The 16,132-nt window shown below is 42.5% G+C and overlaps 1 protein-coding gene across 2 annotated transcripts; it reads left to right on the top strand.

The window, feature by feature from the left end:
* Positions 1–322: 322 nt before the first annotated feature.
* On the top strand, positions 323–15,046 carry CYB561D1 (cytochrome b561 family member D1). 2 transcript variants are annotated; one of them, XM_081947778.1, is made up of 3 exons: positions 323–428; positions 12,051–12,088; positions 14,446–15,046. In XM_081947778.1, exons 2-3 carry the CDS (start codon positions 12,077–12,079, stop codon positions 14,944–14,946), a joined length of 513 nt encoding a protein of 170 aa, XP_081803904.1. In that variant the 5' UTR covers positions 323–428; positions 12,051–12,076; the 3' UTR covers positions 14,947–15,046. The 2 variants fall into 2 exon arrangements, with proteins under 2 accessions (XP_081803904.1, XP_081803903.1); XM_081947777.1 differs by lacking the exon at positions 323–428 and adding an exon at positions 450–659.
* Positions 15,047–16,132: the final 1,086 nt, after the last annotated feature.

Genomic DNA, 16,132 nt, shown 5'->3' with positions numbered 1-16,132 from the left:
TTCCCAAGTTTGGACACCCCTGCCTTAGACCGTCTACTGTTGACCTCCCCCCATTCCTAAGAGGTCTGTAAGGGCGGTGCATAAGCGCAGCAAAGTGCCCACCGTCCCTGTCCTAACAACCCCATTTATTCGTATCCATTTCATGTAATCACAATCTTGTATATACTTCATCTTGTATAACTCCCTCCCTCCTCCTCGACCATTTCTCCACACCTTAGGGCCGAAAGATTATTAGGGCCTGGCGATTTCCAAACAAACCACAGGAATCCTTTAAAAAAAGACGGCAAAGAAGCCTCGTGGGCCGTCCCGTAAGAAGAGACTACTGGAAGCGGAATGGAACGAACGAGGCGCCCAAGCAGCGCTTCCCAGGTTGCCACGCCCGGGAAGCCCTCCTAGCCTTTGCTCCCGGGCGACGGCCCGCCCAACAGGTGCTTCTGCGTCGCGGGAGGCTGCAAACCACACCCAGCCCTTTCCCTTCCTTAGAGTAAAACGCCGGAGGGGAAGGCGGCAGGGGAGGGGAGGGGAAGGCTTCGCCATGTCGGACGCCCCCGCCGGCTGCCGCGCGTTTGTTTGGCTGCGGCGCGGCTGCGGGGCCCTGGCCCACCTGGCGGCTTGGGGAATGACCGTTTTTCTGCTCCTGCTCTCCAGGCCTGGCACTAGTGAGTGAATCCCGTGTTTCCGGTTACTCCCAGCACAGGCTGATCCCGCTAGGGACTCTTTCCTTGAAAGCGGCAGCTCGTCTCTTTCCCTCCCCCCAAAAGGCTCTTCTTTTCTGGGTTGTCCTGGGTCGCATCTCCGTACTTGGGTCGCTCCCGGGGCCATCGGTTCAGAACCTTAGAGATAGGGCAGCGGGAGGGCCCGCCTAATAATCTCGGCCGAGTGACTTAGTCTTGCCCTCAACTTTTATTTATTCACACACGAGCTTAAGAATTAAGCAGTGAGTATATCAGGCTGGCCGATCGCGTCACATCGGTGGGACGAGCCAGAAATCAGGGGGAAAAAATAGTCCCAAGGCAGTGGGGGAAGAATTACACAGGTCAACCGAGAGAGTTATAAAGGGGGGGTGGGTAAACTAGGACGCTTTTAACGACGGAGAAAACCTGTGAAAATCTATCTACACCATCACCGAAGCAAGAAGCGCTTTTTTTTTTTGTGAACATCACTGCATGAACGTGATTTTTTCTTTTCTTCTCCAGGTGCTGGATTTGGGGTTTTAGTTCATCTATTTTTGTTTTGCGCTTTTGGTGAGAAAGAGTAGACTGTATTAAACTGCGGTATATAAAAATAGCTGATAGAGAGAGAGAGAGGGAGAGAGAGAAATTCTTTATATAGCTTAGTTTATGAAAATTGGCTTCTCTTGCCCCAATGTACATGGAGATGGAGAAGGAAGCCTTTTTAAACATTTGTAGGATGTTGCTATTTTAATATAAAGGTAGGAGAAATGGTAATTAAACAATCTTGGGCATCTGCAGAGGATGTAAAAAAAGATATCTGATTACTGTACAGTTCGTAGTATACATTATTTAAAGGGAAATACTGATTAAACTTTCATTTTCTCCCACATTAATTACCTAGAATTACAGTAGTGTACAGCATTTCTTTCAACTGCAGGTTAACACTGATGCTTTGAAGTGTCTTGGATTCTGAACTAGGGAAATGGGGATGTGAGGCTCTTCCTATGAGTGGTAGGTAATGTTAGAATTAGCTAAGTATTAACATGGAAGATAGGTATCACAGGACAACTGTCCCACAGTTGATTTTGATTGGCTACTTGTCTCATAGTAATGGAATCATATGGTACTTTGGTGACAGCTAGATTATGTTTGGGAGTTATGAGAGTTGAAAGGCAAGATAGAATCAGGTTGAATTTAATGGATGGTTGACCATTTAGATCACTTACAGTTCCAAGAGAGTGAGAGCTGGCACATGCAAAGGGAATCATTTAAGAAGTTCATCCAAAGCAAGAACGATAAAGAACAAACATATTTAATAGATTAATGATACTGTACAAGTTACTGGTTTGTAATTTAGTATCTTGTGTGGCTGCAATTCTCATTTGTAACAATTTAATTGTACCCAGAACTAAAGGTATAAATCAGTGATAGCTAACCTTTTTGTTGTCGTGTGCTGAACGTGTGCACGCAACAATGCACGCATGTGCCTGCAACAATGCACATATGTTGCAGGCACATGCGTGCATTGTTGTGCATATCCTGGCACAGGACCCAGGTATTTGCGGGATCGCATCCTGCCCCATACATCCCTTCGGCCGATTCGCTCTCACAGGGAGGGACTCCTCCGGGTGCCGTCCACTAGGCAGTGCCAGCGGGTGGCGCCCAGGAGCAGGGCCTTCTCTGTGATGGGCCCGACCCTCTGGATTAACTTCCCCCCCCCCGATATCAGAACAGCCACCGATCTCTGCTCCTTCCGTAAGAAGCTTAAGACCCACCTGTTCAATTTAGCTGGCCTGGCCTAACCGCAGTTTTAGTCCCTCAAGTCTGTATTTTAAATTTTTAGGGGGTGGGTTTTTAGGTTGTTTTTTAATTTTTATCACTTTGTACAGCCTATTGTTTAATTCGATTTTTTGGGAATTTAAGGGTATTTATTTCTGTATACGGTTTTTATTGAGATGTCTGTACACCGCCCCGAGTCCCTTTGGGGAGAGGGGGCAGTCTATAAATCTAATAAAACTTAAACTTAAACTTAAACATATGTGCCTGCAACAATGCACGCATGTGCCCGCAACTGCATGCATGTGCCCATGTTCATAATGCAATGCACATGTGACATCGCCCTGCACCCTGCCACCCTGTGCATGTGCACATGACCTTTTAAAACTTGACAGCTCTCCGGTATATAACAGATGTTTCTTATTTTGGAATCCAACAGCATCAGTAAAGACACTACAGTTCTATGGTTACTGGATTGTTTCTGTTTCTTTTATGTGTAGAAAAAAAGCCACGTCTGTATGAAAGCTTTCTTATATTTGCAATAACTATCGGTAGGCATGATTCAACCAGAGTTGAGCACTTTTAAGTGGAGCAGATTTCCATTAGGTTTAACCTGTTTAATGTATTTCTATTGAAAGCAACAGGGCTGGTATGCTCTGTATATTTTCAGAGCCTGTTTAAGATTTAGGAATGGGAGATGGGGAGAGACACAGTGGAGTGTTTCTTTTTGTGAAATCCCATTAAAGTCAGCAGCCCAGTAAAGGAAAAGGCATGGGAAATCTCAGAATACTATCATTGGATTTTGCAAATCTAATTTTTTGAATGAAAAATATTAATTCATTTGTTTATTTCAAATACGGGAACGTATTATGGCAAAGCTCATTTGTTTCCATGCCTCTGTACATAGCTCGAAGAGACAGTCTATGAATTTCTACTAAGTTTAATCTCTAAGTTTCTCATCGAGTATTCCTCCGTATATTTCAATATACCCGTTCAAAAGAACTAAAACTTACTCCGGAGATTTGGATAATGGTTAAGTTAGTACATTGTATTTGTTGAGGAGCAAATGATACAGTATTTCAATATGCAGAATTCTCCCCTATACTTCTGAATTGCTGTATCTTCCTTCTAGGCCCGGGATGGCGAACCTATGGCATGCGTAGCCATTTGTCAGGGCACGTGAGGCATTGCCCTGTCAGCTGGCCAGCACGCATGCGCGCACTGGCCAACTGAGTTCAGCCTTTTTTAAAGGCATTTTTCACTCTCCCCAGGCTCCAGAGGCTTTATAGGAGCCTGGGGAGGGTGAAACGAGCCTCCCCGGCCTCCCCGGAGGCCCTCTGGAGGCTTCAGGAGCTTCCCTGAAGACTCCGGAGTGCAAAAAACTGCCCCTATGGGTAAACTGGAAGTTCGGGAACAGACTTCCGGTTTGCTCGTAGGATCGGTTTAAGCCCTCTGGAGGCTTCAGGGACCTTCAGGAGGCTTCCCTGGAGCCTCCGGAGGACTAAAAACCACCCTATGAGCAAACTGGAAGTCACTTCCAGTTTGCTCGTAGGGTTGTTTTTTGCCCTTCGGAGGCTTCAGGGAAGTCTCTTGAAGGTCCCTGAAGCCTCCGGAGGGCCTCTGGGGGGGCAGGGGGGCTTTTTCCGCCCTCCCCAGGCTCCTATAAAGCCTCTGAAGCCTGGGGAGAGCGAAAAATGCATGGAAAAAATGGGGGTCGCGTGTTGCATTATGGGTGTGGCACACCCGTGCACAACCCCCCTGTGCTCCCCCCCTTATGGCACGCGAGCCAAAAAAAGGTTTGCCATTGCTGTTCTAGGCCAATTCAGTTCTGATTTTTGTTAAACTGATCACTATAGATTTTTTGGTTGCTATGGAGAGATATCCATTTCACAATGCTACATAGTCCAAAATCTCTTTTTCCAGGCGACAGATTTATGATCCTCTGCAGTGGTTGTTGCAAATTAATGTCTACAATTTAACTGCCAAAAATGGATATGATACTACACTACCATTTTAAGAGTGGAAACACAGTGGCATGAGCTTTGTAATGTATTTAATGCAGTACATTTCTACTTTATTAAGTTCAAGGCTCACACAGGCTTCTCTCTCTCTAATACAAAAGAAGAAAGACAATCCAGGACCGAATGAGATGTGTGAAATAACCAAATTCCTTTGATTCATTGTTCCACCTCTTGCAATCTTCTATTCCAGGGGTCACCAACATTTCGGACCTCAGGAATCACTAAATTCATAATTTTAAATTCTCCGGATCACTAATATGATCTATCTAATGACCGGCTGGGTGGGCATGGCTAGGTGGTCACGTGACTGCATGGGCATGGCCAATTCGATATCACTCACATCGAGGGGCGCCTCGAGAGCCTCTACTCGCTCCTCCCCTCCCAGCCATTCTTTGCCTCCCTGCCCGGACTCCTTAGGGCCCAATAGGAAGCAGTTATTGGAGCTAAAAAAGAGTTGGCAAAACAGCTCATTTCAAATTGGATCTGACCAAAGCACCTCACTGAGGACTATGAGCTTAGGCTTTCCAAGCAAAGGAAAGACCTGCAGGACTGCAAGGCCAGGTACCAGCACCCGGAGACTCAGCAAGACAATTAAGCCAGTTCCAGGCCATGATGCAGTCCCACTGGAACAAGGTCCTCTGGCTCTTCGCCACCAGTGGCACTTCCCTCCAGCCTTCGGCCAAAGCCCTGCACCAGGAGGCCGAAGCAGACCCCAAGTTGGAATTTATGCCCCCCTCTGACCCACAGAAAAAAAAACCAAAGGGAGAGACACTCTGTAGCAACACAAGCATTCATTGCACATATCCATCCCAGGGGGCGTAGTTTGAGGACCCCTGATTTAGTGCAATATAAAAAATACAAATAATTTTTCCTGGGAACACCAACATTTTCTCACAGACCACCAGTGGCCCACAGACCACAAGTTGGTGGCCGCTGTTCTAATCCCCCCTTCTTCAACCACTGGAATCAAAAAATGCTGAGCATTAGTGTGTATAGCCTAGAAATTTTAGTAGACTTAGAAGTCTACTGCTTAGAAAAAACAACACTTGAAGAATCTCTTCTTCATAGAAAACCCATTAAGATTAAATGTGTCCAGTGTCTCTGGGATGTGTTCATTGGAAGTCGGGAAACCAAGACAGGTATTCAGTGAAACACCTTCAGTCTTGAACCCTAGGCATTCTATTTGCCCTCCAATTTGGTGTTTTGTCTGAAAAGTGCTGCCTTTTCAGTTGGTAGAAGATTTGGCACACAACTGTAGTTCCTCCCCTTCCTTCCCTCTTCCCCTCCCCACCCTGCAATTCCCTGCACAAATTGAAAAAAAAAATATGTCGTTATGAAAGGGACATTTTGGTAAAGGTATCACCAGAGGTAACATCTTCAATTTCTGAAATTCTTAGCCCTACTAAAAGAAAAATCCCCAAACCCTGTAGCTGTATCTTTTGTGATCTGATCCAAGATAGTGGATCCTAGACGATGAGAGGTACTGTAGATTGACTTAAAAAGACTAAAAGTGAGTTTGGTGTAGTGATTAAGGCATCAAGCTAGGAACCTGGAGACTGTTGGTTTTAGGCTCCTCTTAGGCACAAAGCCATCTTCATGACCTTGCACTAGTCATTCTCTCTCAGCCCTAGGAAGAAGGCTAAGCCCTTCTAAAATCTTTCCAAGAAACCTGCAGGGACTTGTCCAGGCAGGAGCCAGGAGTCAGTACTGAACTGACTTGAAGTGTGATTGTGTGCATACACCCAAATGATGGATGAAGATAACTGAAACCAACTTGACAAGGAGAGGGGATTTTGAGGTCTATACATTTTTGTTCACTTATTTCCCTGACATGAAGAATAAGAATATATTAAAAGAACATGGAATGCCTGACATTAAATTGTCCCTGGCTATTGTGAAGGCAGCTTACTGCCTTTCCTTGTTCTGTGTCAAAAGCCATAGTTATTGATCCTTGCCAGACAAATTGGGGTGAGCAGTGAATCATTCTTGAAGCAATGTTTGGGGCCTGCCCTACTACAGTTGGCCACTAGAGGAGAATGAAGGAATACATGTCCTATCATCCCAAACCACTGATTTTTAAAGTCATTCACTGGTAGCAAGGAATCAGTGCTATTCAACTCTGCCCCAAATTCTCTCACGCTTCAATTGCTCACCTGTGCATGATGGGAATAAAAAGAGAAGGAGGAGAAGCAAATTTGGAGGTTGCCTGAAGTTCTGCTTTCTCTACTTTCCTTCTCCAGGTGAAGCCTGCTGAATAGGTGTCGAGCTTCCTGATCTGAGCTTTGGCTCAAGAGTATCAAATATGTTCAGTAGTCTTCAAGGCTGAAGCTTCATATGGCAGGTGTACCATGGGAAGCACATAAGACCTATGCAACTCAGCTTCAGAAGCTGGGGCAACCATATTTCTAGAGGGCTTCAAGAAGCCCAGTAGAAATAGGCATAAATATAATGGGCTGGAAGAGTAAACCTGAAGACCTGGAGGAAGAGAGATGACCAAGACATCAGCCAGACAAAATAAACTTGAATCTGAAGCAGAAATGCAATTTGAGAAGCATCTCAGGCTTGACCCTCTCCAATTCTTTTGCAGATAAAGGGAAGGAGAGGGAGGCACATTCTGACTTAAAAGATTCTGTTGGTATAACTCTATAAAAGAGGTATTAAGATTCATAGCTTGGGTTTCTTAGTGTGGTCTACCTTGAAAGGTGGACAATAAATCGCCTCTCCCATAGTACCCAAGCACAGGGAGGCTGTCTCACACGTAAAAGAGGAGCAAGGCTTTGATCATACAGTCACAATTGCTATCTTGAGTTTTTGGTCTTCCCCCTGCCCCCCTCCCTTTCCTCGGCTATGAATGCCCCAGGTTGATTGGGATAACAAGACTGCTTTTCAGTTCTGCTATAATAAGGCTTATGAATGATAAAGAGAGGGTGTGAAGTCTTACATGTGACAAAAAGAAGAAGAAAGCGCCTGTGTACGGGTAAATGATGGAAGAGGAAATGATAGAAGGTGTTGAAGCCATAGGAACCCTGGGGGCAAGTGACCATGCAATATTGGAATTCAACATTATCCAAACACAAGTAGTAGAACAAAGTCAAACTAGAGTCTTGGACTTTAAGAAAGCTAATTTCAATAAACTTAGAGAGAGCTTGGGAAAAATTCCATGGATGAGAATCCTCGAGGGGAAAACAACTCAAGAAGCTTGGGAAATTTTGAAAAATGAGATTAGAAAAGCCCAGTCTAACACAATACCAATGAAGAAGAAAAACAACAGCTCCCAAAAGAAACCAGCATGGCTGCATAAACAACTATCTGACAAACTGAAAGACAAAAAAAGTAAGTATAAAAAGTGGAAGGAGGGGGACATAACTAAGGCAGAATATCAGCAAATAGCCCGAGCCTGTAAAGATGAAGTGAGGAAAGCTAAGGCTCACAATGAAGAAAGGCTTGCCACAAAAGTAAAAATTAACAAAAAAAGCTTCTTCCAACATATTAAAAACAAGAAAAAAGTTAAGGAAACAATTGGTCCATTGCTAGGAGAAAGTGGCAAGAAGGTGACAAGCAACAGGGAGAAAGCAGAACTATTTAACTCATGTTTTGCATCTGTCTTTACACAAAGGAATAAAACAGTCCAACCTATCAAAAGCAGCACCACAAAATTAGGAACACAAATTGAAATAGGGAAGAAAATGGTAAGTGAGCACCTGTCTACCCTAGACGAGTTCAAATCACCAGGACCGGATGGATTACACCCCAGAGTTCTGAAGGAACTAGCAGACGAGATCTCAGAACCACTGAATTATATCTTTCAGAGATCCTGGAACACCGGGGAACTACCAGAGGACTGGAAAAGAACTGATGTGGTTCCCATCTTCAAAAAAGGGAAAAAATTAGATCCAGGAAACTACAGACCTATCAGCCTAACCTCAATACCAGGAAAGATTCTGGAAAAAATAATCAAGCAACGAATTTGCGAACACCTAGAAGCAAACAAAGTAATAGCCAAAAGCCAACATGGATTTGTCAAAAACAGATCATGCCAGACTAATCTTATTGCATTCTTTGATAATGTGACAAAATTAGTGGACCAGAGGAATGCCGTTGATATAGTTTACTTGGACTTCAGTAAGGCTTTTGATAAGGTAGACCATAACCTACTACTAGATAAAGTAGAAGAATGTGGGTTAGACAGCATCACCACCAGATGGATTGGTAACTGGCTGACCAACCGCACTCAACGTGTAGTTCTCAATGGAACTGCATCTACATGGAGGGAAGTATGCAGTGGAGTACCCCAAGGCTCTATTTTAGGCCCAGTACTCTTCAACATCTTCATCAATGATTTGGATGAGGGAATAAATGGGGAACTCATCAAATTTGCAGATGATACCAAGCTGGCAGGAATAGCCAACACTCCAGAAGATAGGCTTAAGATACAGAAGGATCTTGACAAACTTGAACATTGGGCACTATCTAATAAAATGAAATTCAATGGTGAAAAGAGTAAGGTTCTACATTTAGGCAACAAAAATGGAATGCACAGGTACAGTATAGGTGATACCTTACTCAGTAGTAGTAACTGTGAAAGGGATCTTGGAGTCCTAGTGGACAACCATTTAAATATGAGCCAGCAGTGTGCAGCAGCTGCCAAAAAAGCCAACACAGTTCTAGGCTGCATCAACAGAGGGATAGAATCAAGATCACGTGAAGTGTTAATACCACTTTATAATGCCTTGGTAAGGCCACACTTGGAATACTGCATTCAGTTCTGGTCGCCACGATGTAAAAAAGATGTGGAGACTCTAGAAAGAGTGCAGAGAAGAGCAACAAAGATGATTAGGGGACTGGAGACTAAAACATATGAAGAACGGTTGCAGGAACTGGGTACGTTTAGCTTAAGAGAAAGAAGGACTAGGGGAGACATGATAGCAGTGTTCCAATATCTCAGGGGTTGCCACAAAGAAGAGGGAGTCAAACTATTCTCCAAAGCACCTGAGGGTAGAACAAGAAGCAATGGGTGGAAACTAATCAAGGAGAGAAGCAACTTAGAACTGAGGAGAAATTTCCTGACAGTAAGAACAATTAATCAGTGGAACAGCTTGCCTCCAGAAGTTGTGAATGCCCCAACACTGGAAGTCTTTAAGAAGATGTTGGATAGCTATTTGTCTGAAACGGTATAGGGTTTCCTGCCTAGGCAGGGGGTTGGACTAGAAGACCTCCAAGGTCCCTTCCAACTCTACTATTGTATTGTATTGTATAAATTTCTTGTGTGGTGAGAGCTTTTCCTCTCGTACGTAAGCATGGTACAAAATACCATAGTAAGATTATTTTGGGAGGGGTCGTGGGGGGAGAAATTGTCCTGATTCCATGCCATCATCTTCATCTCATCCCTAATCCTCGAGTGAGACACAGGTTTTCCCTCAGAAGCCGACAGCATCAAGCAGGCCGCAATATCAGCAGAGTAAGGCTTTGCTACCTATTACATTGGAGGCAAAGCCATGTCAGTAGCAAATAGGGTTAGTGGTTTTTGAGATGGGCGTGGCCTTTCTTCTGTATTATGCTGGCTGTGGAATTCTGGGAACTGAAGTCCCCATGTCTTTTAAGTTGCCAAGCTTGAGAACTATTGTGCTTCACCATAGACAGCTGTTTTACTGTTACCACCCTAAAAAGCAGTGCTAGAGAGCTGTCAGAGCCATGCAGTAACCCTAGAAAGCTCAATCAATGGTACTGCTTTGAACCTGGCTGTTACTAGTTTAGCATAAGGCTGAAATACTAGAATAAGGATGGCCCCTTGTTAAATGGAAAAGGCCTTGGCTGCTTTTTGCTCTTTTCTTGTGCTGCGTTTCATCCACATTCCACCACAGGCAGTGGTGGAAATTCAGGAAAGGGAGATTTTCCAGGTCCCAAGTACATCCAATACTTTCTCCCCCAAATATAAAAATACAACACAACATGTAACTAGTGCTAGACATATTAAAATGGCCCTGCACCTTAAAGCTGCTTACCGTTTTAGCAAAATATGAGGCCTGGGAATTGTGATAGCCAATAGTACTTGCAGGTATGTATATTTGGAAAAATCTACCAGATGTGCCACTTGTATAACATCATGCACAAAATAAGGGTTGGATTTGCAAATTATTGGCGGAACCAATTGTTGCCTAAATTAGATAATTCTCCTGGCTACGACAGAATTGGGTGTAAGGGGGGGTAGGATGGGATGGTCAAGAAGCAATATAGAGTTGACATACATAATCCTACTGCTCAATATGTCCTATTACTGATGCAGTGGCTTGATTGGCAGGTGTTTTTGCCCTCAGCTATTGACGTGCAAAAGAGGGAGGATAGCAAAGCTGGAAGAGTGAAGTAATTGCTTTGCATACTGTGCACTGTGCATGCAAAATCAGGAGAGCCCATTTGGGAGACACAATAGAGGCAGGAATAGGGATTGGCAATGAGGGTTGAACATTTCTTGCTGGTTTTCTATTGCCTAAATAATGGGCGAATAGCACTTTAACTTAGCAGTAGGAAAAGGGTCTGGGGGAAGACTTAATAAATTTAGAGAACTTGAAGAAATTGTGGGAAAGCATTAAAACTGCAAGTGGAAACCTAAAAAACAGTCACTTCTCTAGAGGTGTAGGTATGCTGGTTTTGTTGTATTCGGGTCTTTTCCCGTGTAAGGTTGAGAATGTCTTTGCAACGTTTCGGCAGGATCTCACCTGCCATCTTCAAGCTTGAAGATGGCAGGTGAGATCCTGCCGAAACGTTGCAAAGACAATCTCAACCTTACACGGGAAAAGACCCGAATACAACAAAACCAGCATATACATACATACATACATACATACATACATACATACATACATACATACATACATATAATATTTGTGGAACAAATCTTGAAAATGCTTTAAGACAGGGGTTTGCTAAAAGGAGTATTTAGGGGGGAATGGGTTATCTTTTTAGAGAGTGGAAATGCTGCATTATGCTTGGAGTCTTTGATTCTTCCCAAGCTGTCTTAGATATTTATTGCAAGATAACCTACCATCCTTGCTAAAATGTTTGAAACACTGAAAGACAATGTTGTAAATGTTATAATGACAAATCATAACAAATCATACTTCCTGAAACCAGAATACATATATGGAGTTTACATACAGAACATTTTGAGAAAGACAGAGAAGTCAGACTGAGAATTTGTAATTAAACCATAGCATATTTTCTTTGCATCATTTTAGCACTGGCAACTGTTGGCTGGATATGCATAGGCTGTTATCCAGAACCTTCCATAGCCAAGATACAAAGGTGTCCCTCACTTGTTTGAATGCAGTCACAACTTTATAATAAATGTATATTTGATTTTATATCTCTCCCACTTAGCACATGATTGAGAGAAGCAAACATTAGTAAATCCTAAAAACAAAACAAAATATAAAAACATCAGAAACAGCAACATAGAAACGCATAAGATCAGACTTCCTCTGTTACGGTCTCCTGGCATCAAATTGGCTGGTGAAGTCAGGCTTATTTTTAGATTGCTTTGCCAAAGCTGAATAGTCTTCCTTTTTCCCCCTCTTCCTTCCAGGTTTATTTTCCTGGCACCCGGTGTTCATGTCAATTGCAGTAAGTTGTTCTCTTCTTATTTGGTATATCTCAGAATTGTTCATTTTTCCTAGGTTTTATTTATGAGAAAATGAGCATAAATGCTAAGGTTGCATACAGGTTGCCTTTTAGAGAGGCAGAAAGTCCTTTTGTCCTTCTTTTGCAGATGACAGGACTCATTCAACATCCAAACCTTTCTAGATAGGTGTGTTTTCATTCAGACAAGTACTGTGTCTAGACACCTGTTGAATAATACTTGAGCCATCCAGCAAGAACATAACAGTCATAATGGGTGTGGTTTGCTTGAATCTTAAACATTTTCTGTCTTATAAAAACTCAGCATTTAGCTGTTGAAGCAGAATAGTGATTTTTTTTTAAAAAAGAAAGCTTTGCAGTTTCTTTTTATCAGTTCAAATCCTTTCTCTTTAAAATTCAACATTTTAAATTACGTATGTCCTCCCCCTAGATTACACCCCCATTCCCTGTTAAACGTATGGAGAATATTAGTAGTTAAAATTAAATCAAATATAGTTGTCAGTGCTTTTGGCTCTGCCTGGCTTTTTCCCATCACACTTTTCAAAGTCCAAATGTTACCTTTGAAGTACAAAATACAGGTAGTCCTTTACTTACGACCACAATTGAGCCCAACATTTCTGTTGCTAAATGAGACATTTGTTAAGTGAGTCTTGCCCTTTTATGACCTTTCTTGCCACAATTGTTAAGTGAATCACTGCAGTTGTTGAGTTAGTAACACAGTTGTTAAGTGAATCTGGCTTCCCCATTGACATTTCTAGTTAGAACAGTGTTTCTCAACCTTGGTCACCTGAAGATGCATGGACTTCAACTCCCAGAATCCCCCAGCTGGGGAATTCTGGGAGTTGAAGTCCACACATCTTCAGGTGGGCCAAGGTTGAGAAGCTCTGAGTTAGAAGGTCTCAAAAAGTGATCATATGACCCCCCAAGACACTGCAATCGTCCCAAATATGAGTCAGTTGCCAAGCATCCAAATTTTGATCATGTGACCATGGGGATGCTGCAGTGGTCTTAAGTGTGAAAAATAGTAATAAGTCACTTTTTTCATTGCTGTTGTTGTATCTTCTAATGGTCACTAAACAAAATGTTGTAATTTGAGGACTACCTGTACAGTGCATGTCTGGTTAAGGTGTAAACTGCAGATCACCTGGGTTGGGGAGGGGGGAGAAAGAGAAAGGGAAGAGTGATGTTCTGCTTTCTCTTGTTTCTGCTTGCATGCTAGGAGGGCTGCCCGAGTGGCAATGACAGCATAGGACAACAGAGGAGGAAGATTTCAAGATCAGCCTTTATTCCATCCTCTCCAGTTTTTGCAGATGCTCATTAACAAAACCTAAGTGAGTTTACTGAGTACCATCCACAGTGTAAACAGTCAGTGCCCAGTCCTTGTCTCACAACAAGCAAGGACAGATCTGATTAGTCCTGGGATAGGAGATGACCAGGAAATCCCAGCACTGTAAATTAGGTTAGGGATTTACATAGGTTCCTCTTGGCTTCTAGATGCTTGCTAAGAAAGGATTTTTCGAAATGCCATCTGATCATTAGTATTTCTTATACAGTATTTTATTAACCCGCTCTGTTGCTAAGGAGTTAGACATTCTACTCCCCCCCCCCCACCTAAAAAGAACTCTGTTCCAATTGCCAGTTGCCTTATATTAACACGCTCTGATGCTACCCCTTCACTAAACTTGGAGTGAGCATGACCAGTACGTGACTCATCCGGTCTGCGGGCTGGGAGTTTAGACATTCTACTCCCCCTCCCCACCTGAAAAGAACTCTTTTCCAACTGCCAGTTGCTTTATATTAACCAAGCCCAATCACATAGTTTTGTAGCAAAGCACGGATATTCAGCTAGTTATTTATAAAATCAATAAGAGCAAGATTTTTAAAAAAGTCCTTGAAAAAACAAACCATTGTGTATAAGTGGCCAGAAAACTGAATAGGCATGTCTATGAAATTACCAAGAGTTGAGCTTGACTTGAAGGAAACTCACCTCTTATTCTTCATGTGAAAGTATTTCCCCCCCCCTCTCATGTCACTCCAGATCAGTTAACTGCTTTTTAACTGCTTTTCTATTATGGACCACCTTATCATTTACTGCATATTGAAAACCTGCACCAGGAAAGGTTAAGCTGAACCTGACATGTCCATTATCTGTGTGGGGGGAGTATATTAGGAGCTGGACCATTGGGGACAACTATTATCTGTCCCAAAGATTGCAAATGGAATAAAGGTGTAGGGTATTTTTTTTAAAAATCACTTAAGGGCAAAATAAATATTTTTTTTAACCTCAGTTGTTACTGTCAAGTAGAAGTAGCCTTGTTACTAATGGGTTCCTATGTTCTCAGTTCTGCCTCTGCCTGACGGAAGCCATCCTGATCTTCTCTCCAGAGGGCACTCTTTTCTTCTGCTCCCACAAAGTAAAAGTGCAGCTGCATTGGATCGCACAAATGTTGGCCCTCGTGGCTGCCACCTTGGGATTGGTCTTCATTTTCTCCAGCAAGAACCGGAGTGAACTCCCACACTTCATCTCCTGGCACAGCACCCTGGGTCTTGTGACCATATTGGCCACCTGCGGGCAAGTCCTGTGTGGATTGGGCCTGCTGTTTCCACAGCTACTAAGGATTTCATTAGTGGCTCAGCTCCGGAGGTGCCACACCGTGTACGGACTAATAGTTTACTTGCTGTCCACTTTTACTATAGTACTGGGCATTTGCTCTGACTGGTTTCAGGCCCAGATCAAAGGCGTGGCTTGGTATTTATGTCTGGGATTGATCTTCTGTCCAGCCCTGGTCATTGTGAACCAGACTTCTAGAACTTGTTTGTCGAAGAAGAGACAGTATGTTTGAGAACTGATCTCAATAGGACGCCCGGGAATCAACATTTCAACACTATTATTTGTATGTTCTCTTTTTATCATGATCTTTATTACATTCCCCTTTGATTGTCTATGCATTCTGCTTCTTTTGTTCCATAGGTTGGTTGGGAAATTACTAGAGGAAATTACAAGCTAGAATTCACTCAGGCAAGGGATTATTTTCTTAACGTACAGCAATGCGTGTATCCAATTATACCGGAAATGTTAACATTATTTTTTTTAAATGCTTTATTAAAGTTTATTGCAAGATAAAAATACAAAAAGAAAAAAGTTAGAAAGACAAAAGAAGGAAGATGGGGGGAAAGTGACTTCAGGATTTGTTCAGTGTAGAATACAAAAAAAAAAAATAATAATTACCTCAATTTTTGCTTTGCATTTCTAAATGGCTCAAGCCATTTCTATAACAAAGTCATTCTAATTATCGAAACCTAAAATCAAAGGTTTTTTTTTACATTTTGAGCAAAAGGTCCAGTAGTGGTTTCCAAATAGAAGCAAATCTAGATAGGGTCTTCTCTAAATAAAACAGTCAATTTTGCCGTTTCTGTTTATCGCATCATGCCAGTTTTCTTTCTAGCTCATTGACCAAGTCAACATGGATATTTAACTGGTGCTCAACCTTGAATCCACAATGCTGTTGTGTTGAGAAGCACAGGGTGGCCACAGTTGCTCATTTGCTTTCTTCTTGTAAAGAAGTACTAGAGCTTACCGCAGTATCTATTACTCTCAGTCCTACAGGCCCTTCCGTAAGTGGACCAGGGACCAATCTGCAGTAGCTATTATTCCCTTCAGCCCACTCTGTAGGCTTATTTATGTATCGAATGACACATCTCAGTCTTATCCTGAAAGTATGTCATTTTTTCCAAATTCCTTCCAGGATCCTGTATTCTACCCACTTACATTGAATACTTCTGATCTGATGAAATTACCGTATATTACTGGGAATGGCTTCAGAATATGTTTTGCAATGTTTTTCACCACCAACTATGCCTTTCCATATAAAGGTTAAAATATTTAGTCAAGAAATAGCAGGTTTCTTCTTTTAGAAGATTGGGAAGATACATCTTAGCCCGATTTCCAACTGTGGAGACCCACAATCCGATACTTTTGAGGTTTTTTTTTTTTTAAAGAAAGCATGACCACATCTGGTTAATTTAAAA

This window comes from Natrix helvetica (genome assembly GCF_964273705.1).
Source record: "Natrix helvetica genome assembly, chromosome: 3".
In the NCBI taxonomy this organism is placed as follows: Eukaryota; Metazoa; Chordata; class Lepidosauria; order Squamata; family Natricidae; genus Natrix; species Natrix helvetica.
This window is presented reverse-complemented; position numbering and strand designations above follow the sequence as displayed.

Coding starts and splice junctions, on each gene's coding strand:
- CYB561D1 (XM_081947777.1), top strand. CDS start 536: ATGTCGGACGCCCCCGCCGGCTGCCGCGCGTTTGTTTGGCTGCGGCGC. Junction 660..12,050: donor GCTCTCCAGGCCTGGCACTA/GTGAGTGAATCC, acceptor TCTTCCTTCCAG/GTTTATTTTCCTGGCACCCG. Junction 12,089..14,445: donor CGGTGTTCATGTCAATTGCA/GTAAGTTGTTCT, acceptor CTATGTTCTCAG/TTCTGCCTCTGCCTGACGGA.